General features: G+C 39.3%; 2 protein-coding genes across 3 annotated transcripts in view; one reads left to right on the top strand and one right to left on the bottom strand.

Moving 5' to 3' along the window:
- Nucleotides 1–2,269, top strand: part of rgs22 (regulator of G protein signaling 22) — a 21,692-nt gene extending 19,423 nt beyond the window's left edge. The window contains exons 21-23 of the mRNA XM_014010835.1: nucleotides 1,037–1,127; nucleotides 1,554–1,626; nucleotides 1,706–2,269. Coding sequence (XP_013866289.1) covers nucleotides 1,037–1,127; nucleotides 1,554–1,626; nucleotides 1,706–1,754 — 213 coding nt within the window. The 3' untranslated portion in view covers nucleotides 1,755–2,269. The remainder of the gene's footprint in view (nucleotides 1–1,036; nucleotides 1,128–1,553; nucleotides 1,627–1,705) is intronic.
- The window catches only part of vps13b (vacuolar protein sorting 13 homolog B), a 394,105-nt gene continuing 389,023 nt past the window's right edge, over nucleotides 1,982–7,063 (bottom strand). For both annotated transcript variants that reach the window (XM_014010833.1, XM_014010832.1), the window contains exons 65-68: nucleotides 6,514–6,616; nucleotides 5,115–5,283; nucleotides 4,949–5,029; nucleotides 1,982–2,661 (exon numbers count right to left, since the gene is read on the bottom strand). In XM_014010833.1, coding sequence (XP_013866287.1) covers nucleotides 2,413–2,661; nucleotides 4,949–5,029; nucleotides 5,115–5,283; nucleotides 6,514–6,616 — 602 coding nt within the window. In that variant the 3' untranslated portion in view covers nucleotides 1,982–2,412. The remainder of the gene's footprint in view (nucleotides 2,662–4,948; nucleotides 5,030–5,114; nucleotides 5,284–6,513; nucleotides 6,617–7,063) is intronic.

Below are 7,063 nucleotides of genomic sequence, written 5' to 3'. Positions count from 1 at the left end.
ATCTAAAACCACGTGACAACTGAGAACAGATTATATCAGACCTAACAATTAATCAAAGCTCTGTAAGGTACTTCAGAGAAATAAAGTAAAAGTAATAAAAATACTTTCACAGAAAATTTTGGTAAAAATTAATTTCACTAACAAGAAAAGTACTTCAAAAATTATAAAACTGCTCACAATAATGGGGACAGTAAAAGTACTTTTACTCACACTCTAAAAAAATAAAGAGTTGAATTTACTGAACTAAACTGGTTCCACTAAAACAAGGTGAGTAAATTGTTTTACATTTACTCACCTTGTTTTACTGGAACCAGTTGACATAACTTGTTTCAGTAAATTCAACACTTCATTTTTAGAGTGCATATACAAGTCCTGTCATCATGAGTTCGATCATATTTAAATTTGTAACCTGTAAGTATTCAACCTGACAAAAGCAACTAAAACTGTAGGAAAATGAGAATTGTAAATAATCATTTGAGTTAATTATTAGCAAAGTATTTGAAACTTCTCAGAAAAATGAGCACCTTTTGTTTTGACGTGCACAAGTGACACGATGTGAAGATTGAACGAGTAGTTTTGAGAATTTTAATTCTGATCTGAACGAACCAAAGTGAAATCCACCCACTGTGTAAACATGGATGCTTTTCAGCCCTAAGAAATGTGCGACACATTTCTTTTTTTTATACTGATCTGAAATTATGTTGAAAACAACACTTTGTGCACCTATTGTACATGAGGCCTCTGGTCAAGTTCATACAAAGACTTCACTGGAACTGTTTAACTGTAGTGTTAGAAAATAACCAGAATGTGGCTGAATCACAGGAAGTTTCTTTAATCCTTTGGATGGAARCTGAAGTCTTTTAGTTAAAACCTTCAGTTCATAAAGATGTCATGTAAAAAATAATCCTATCCACTGAGCCAAACTGTTTCCTTTAATAACTTTCAAATCTAATAATGAAACCTGGAGGGAAGATGAACTCAGTGCTGAAACTGTTTTATTAGATTAAATATTTAATGTCTGGATATTTTCCTTCAGCTGATGCGGTCGTACCCAAGGTACATGGCCGGACTGAGGAGGGAGGAGATGCTGCTGAGGAGAGAAAGTCAGCTCAGTTCCTCAGAGTCAGGTACACACACACACACACACACACACACACACACACACACACACAGCTGCTTGATGCAGGAAACTATGAAAATAGAGATTTCTCTCCAATAGCACCTGGCAGTCCCTTTCATCTGATCCATTAACCTTCAATGATCTGTGCAGGACTTAGTCTGAGCCCAAACTAAATGAGGAAACATGGAAATGAAGCATTTTTAAGAATTGTATTTTAATAGAAAGGTGTAGAGTGAAATCACAGATGGAGTTAACTCTCTACAGCTCAAATGATCTATTCACCATTAGCATGACTTAAATACAACTATGTTCTGTTTCCTCTGTGTTTTCCTGTTGTGAGAACCCAGAGGAAAGTTTGTGATATTTTATCTTTTAGACAGAATCCACTGTAAATGTAGAAGCTGTTGCATTAAAGTGCCTGTCCTCTGTGCAGACCTCTCCAGGTCAGTGAGCAGTAAACACGGTCCGTCCAGGACTGACCACACAAAGAACACATCAGACAGCAGGTGAACAGCACAACAGCTCAAACTGATAAAAGCCATTTCATCTCATATGAATAACTCTTTTTTTTCTGTTTTACTGCAGTAAGAATCGACGTCTGCAGAATAAAATGCAACTAAAATGGAAGAACTGACCTGCAGGAGAAACCGATGAAGTTGAAACACACAGAACATGTTGGTTTCCTTACAGCTCATTGAAACAAAACTTCAGTAGGCGATTCAGTTAAATGCCTTCAGTTTCACRCCAAGTTTGGGTTTTATAAATCAGAACGTGTGAAATGTGCAAGTTTCTGGCCCAGTTTTGCACACAAGACAGATCAGACCTGTTACCTGTTCTTAAAAAAGACCCAAACACTTCAGCTAAATTTCATGTAGTTTTAATAGGAAGTTTCTATACAACACATTAAAGTTTTCAGTAGTACAACAATAAAAAGGCAACAAAGTTTGCATCATTTAGGTTTGGCATCAAACAGAGTCATGTCTTCAGATATTTTRGCTGACAGCTGGTTTATCAGCATGAATATAATATTGCACTTTGAAAATGACACGATTTACAGACTGTAAACACAATGATGGAGTCCAGAGTGTTTCTCTTGTATGCTTTAACCTCTTTTTAGTGTTCACACGCTGACTGTGTGATAAATTTATCTAAAACTATTCCAAGAATCATTTTACATCCTTAAGGCAAGAGTGACCAGTTAGACTCTCATATCAAAAGAGAAGCTTTGCATAAATAAAGCTTTTAGGATTTTAAGGCAGGTCTTATTTTTTTTTTGATAAACTCTAAGCCCGTCAGTGAAAGCCGATGCGTAGGGCTTTGTTCTTCACCGTGGTGAACTTGCTAACAAACACCTTGGCGGCGGCGGGGTCCACCAGGTAGTGGTAGCTCTTGGTGACGGACGGCGGCGACTCTGCGAGCGTCACCGGGGGCTGCAGCTGGAGGGAGGCAGGGGACGGCGAGAGGAACTGGGAGGCTCGCATCACGTAATCCAGCAGCCGCTGATACTGCTGCTCTGACAGGCGCTCACGGACACCGTCACCCTGAGGGAGGAGTTACACAACTCTGATCAACTTCGCTGGCAACTAAACATGTAAAACCTCACAGACAGAACTGTCCTGTTCAAAGATTTGAGCCAGTTTCTTTTTCTTACATTGAACAACAGATAAATTCTCAAAAAACATGGAGGAAAAAAAAACACACATTAGGCTTTTGGTAAAACAGATGAGAGAAGCTCTTTGTGGAGCTCAGACTTCACTGTAGAATCTTTGAACTAGTGGTGTCCCCAGTTTGGGACCAGTCCAGGTTTGTTTAAAGTGTTACAGTTCAGGTGAAAGGTTTGTTCAAGAAATGTGTTTTTAAAGGAAATAATTTTTTTATTATTTATTTTTAAATAATTCCAACAGTATATATCCTGCTGTATATTTGATTTGATCCGGTCAGAGGGRCTGTGGGCTCAATAAGGCAGAAGAACCACCTTGTTTTGAATAAAAGAAATATTTTAAAGTGATTGTGTAATGTTTTAGTTCTTGTTACAGACACTGTAGTACTCTATATCGCCAAGTACCCAAACTAAAATACTTGTATTTGGTTTAAGTCAAACGGGTATTGGTGCACTCCTTATAGGGATCCCTGATTAGWTGTAACAACAMGACAAACAAGCTAAACTGAGGTCCTCCATYCATATTTTCAGTTACAGGCTGAGTCATTTTTGCGTTCCCCTCTCTGTCATGTGGATGGAGGACCGCAGTGATGAGAGAATGTGTAGCGCTGAGCTAATACATATACTGTATATGGTGATAGTGTTGGGGCTAATGCTAAAGCTAACAGGCTAAGCTGAGGTTCTTCTTCTATGAAGCAGCTCTGTTGTCCTCCATCCATATTTTCAGTTACAGGCTGAGTCATTTCTACCTTCTCCTCTCTGTCAATGCTCTCTGGTTTCATTTAAAAGAGTCGATCATCAGATATTGTCCAAGATTAACCTTCAGGGTGGATATAGCTCRCTAGCAGCCTCRCACMGAKGACCTAYCCATGTCATCATTTACCCAGAATGCTTTGTGTGTAAATAAAATGGCTCCATCCGTGTAATATATTTTAAAACTTTTAGTTTAAAAATGATAAAAACTGAACATCCTACAGTATTTTTACAGTCTTTATTGTACAGTTAATGTATATGTTTCATTCATGTCAATTTGTACGGATTGTCCGTAAGTTATAAGGATTTTACRTCATTTTGCAGGTATACGGACGTATAGAGCAATCTTACAGATTTTTTCAAGCCTTACGGATTTTTTMAAAACCTCACTTTCAAATTTATCTAACATGTCAKAGCCTGTAGGATGATTTAAAAACAATAAATAACATCAAACAGCCATCTTCCAACCTGTTCTGCAGCTAGAAATAAGTTTTGTACTTATTCTGCTCTCCCTTCCTCCTGCTCCACAGCGGCGCCTTCATGTCTGCAGCCGACAAACCCCACCCTCCCCACAGGTGCGAGTTGTACAGATTTTTTGCAAAATATATGAATTTTTGAGGCTTTTTATACAGGTAAACGTCTGAAGAGGTTGACATGTATGATGTTTATTAAATAAAGTCTAAAGTTACAACTAATCATGGATCCSTTTAAGGTCACAGGAAACTGGACAACATGTCTAAACTGGCCTTTTGATGCACTTTTTACATAATCCCAGTTTAACTTTTATGACTTTGTTCTACAGTTTATTTAACTAACAAATGATGCCAAACTAACTTTTGAACTGTCTATTAGCAAAATAGTTCAAAACTGTACACCCTTCTTACTTAAGGTCCTGTCACACTTTGACATTTTAGACAAATTATACYAACTTATGAAACTTTTAAAGACGTCTACATTAAAGATGGAACTGAARAAATGAACTGGAAGCTTCTTTTAGGAGTGTACATACAGTAATTATAACAAATTGATCAAATATACAACTTTGTTTTAGCAAATTAGACAAACTGTTTTACAAGCTGTTTAGTGTGACAGGGCCTTTAAGCACTCGTTGATATATAATTTATAAATTTAAACACCTAGTGTGTGTCTCGTTGTAGAACATGTGGTTTTCTCTCAGATCTAAAGAATGAATCTTCACACTTTATTTTAGCAGAAAATCTGCTCTCAAAAACAGGATGTGTGTTTGAACTCGTCACATTTCCCTCTGCTGCTCACAGTTGAAGATAAAAGCGTTTCAGGTTTCTGTCTCTGATTACCTGGCAGTCAGGGACCGTCAGGCACAGGTGTGTGATCAGACCACCTTTCCTATCAAAGCCTAGAGCAGATGTTAAACTCTGCAGCTTCACTTCTCTCACCTCAGAGTCACTGCTGACCGTCTGCTGCTGCAGCGTGAGCGTGAGCTGGCCCTGCTGCTCCGGCTCCTGCCGACACTCCACCTGCACAGGACCAGAGCGTTACCGTTCTCCTCCTCACATCAACACAAACACCTCATCACGCCTCTTTGATCCTGCCGCCGGKTACCTCTGTGATGGGAAAGGCCTGCTGCTGGGTGTCCTCGGTGAGGCTGACGACAAACAGCACCTCAGAGGTGAGCAGCAGGCAGCCGGCGTGCTCCTGACCCGACCCGCTCACTATGGTCACCTCCAGGGCCACGTGGAGCTCCGGTCGCCCCAAAGACTGCAGCATCTTCCTGTTGTCAGAGAAAACACCACACAGGAAGTTACACAACTTTAACGTGGTGTTTATTTAGCCACGCAGCTGGAAACGGTACTTCTTGTACGGTCTGATAGATCTGCAGCCTGACAGTCTGTTTTTATTCCTGCTCTCACACGGGTTGAGCAGGAAGACGTGTTCAGAGTTCGGTCTCGTCTCTCAGTGTTTGTTTTGGACAGCAGGTGCTCAGAGCAGAAAGCTGAAGCAAAGACAGTCAGGACTTTGGTTCTGGTCTGTGTTACAGCTCAGTCTGGACTACCAAATGTCACTGATGGAAACCAGTTTGGCAGCTGTACGCTTTAAATAAAATAAAGAGAAGATGTGACCCATCACATCGAAACAAGGATTAAGTCTAAAAATTGTACGTGGAGAAACAGGCAGATAGTGTTTTGATTANAGGATTTAAACCAAATATTTATGTATTATTGTAACCAACAAGACAAATTAAATAATATCTCTTGATCTACTAATGATATCAGGATGATCTAAGTATCAAAATGTAGCTTTTAAAGCCAGGAATATGAAAATATGATTAGGCCATTTTGACCAAATTGGACTTAATCCTCATTTCGATGTGATGGGTCACATATTTGTAATTCATAAATACCATAAAGACTCTTTGATGAGGACAACTGCTCTTATTTATCTAAAGTCTGACAGTTCCTGCCTCCACAGCTGTCAAACATCTCCTTCTAATAGCAAATTAAATGTCAGAAATCTCTTTAAAATGCTTCTTCTGCAGCCCCTGACAACACTTTGGATGCGGGAGTCTCATAAATCTTTAATAAAATGAAGAGTTTCTGGGAAATAAAAACTGTCGCAYACACTGCTGCTCAGTTCAGTTTTACACACCAGATCCTAAAAGTCATTTTCTACCAAACTCCTCTAATACATCAAGAGTGGTTTTCTTTTCTATTTGATAGAAATAAGAAACATGTCTGGGCAGAATCGCGATCAAATAAGAACAATTCAAGTTGTGGCTTTGCCTAAAAGCTTAAAAAAAACCCTTTTAACTGTGGTTTGATGAGAACAAGGAGAGGCAGGCTGGCTACCATGTGTGAGATCAAGGTAAGGAGAGAAATCCTCCAGACTTTCTGTAAACTGAACGACACAAAGGATGAAGCAAGAACACCGGTTCCTGAAGAGAAACGAAGAAAAGCAGGAGCTGGTGTTCCACTTCATGAAGGAGAGGGCAGCAGGATCATACCAGACGTATTTCAGGTGGCTGTTGGAGGCTCGGGCTGATGTTTCTTCTGCAGGGAGGTAGAGCTGTTTAGGAAGCTGCCACAGGCCGGCTCCATGGAGAATCCCTGTTAGAACAAACACGTCAGTCTCACTGTCCAGTCATTCACACAGAACCACCAACCAATGTGTGTCAGCAGCACAGAACTGGACTATGAAGCAGGTTTAGAGGCGGAGCCTGATCCAGTTCAGATCAGGGTTTTTACTGTTTGACACACTTTATTTTATCTGAGCCATAGTAACTGATGTTAAGATCACACACATCAACCCTGCTCTCTGTTGCATAAAACAAAAGAGGATCACTGTTTTTAGAAGATGAAACTAACAAAATGCATTTTTTCTTTATTAAATCATAATTTTAAAAAATGCAGTTTAATCAAAAAAAAAAAATGAGTGTCTGAGAACCAAACCACCTGTCTGCATGTCCTGATGCAGCTCAGTAATCCAGGTTGTAATGTGACAAAATATGGAAAAGTTCAATTTTTAGAAGATGAAACTAACAAAATGCATTTTTT

The sequence above is a fragment of the Austrofundulus limnaeus genome, unplaced genomic scaffold, assembly GCF_001266775.1.
Source record: "Austrofundulus limnaeus strain Quisiro unplaced genomic scaffold, Austrofundulus_limnaeus-1.0 Scaffold74, whole genome shotgun sequence".
Taxonomy (NCBI): domain Eukaryota; kingdom Metazoa; phylum Chordata; class Actinopteri; order Cyprinodontiformes; family Rivulidae; genus Austrofundulus; species Austrofundulus limnaeus.
This window is presented reverse-complemented; position numbering and strand designations above follow the sequence as displayed.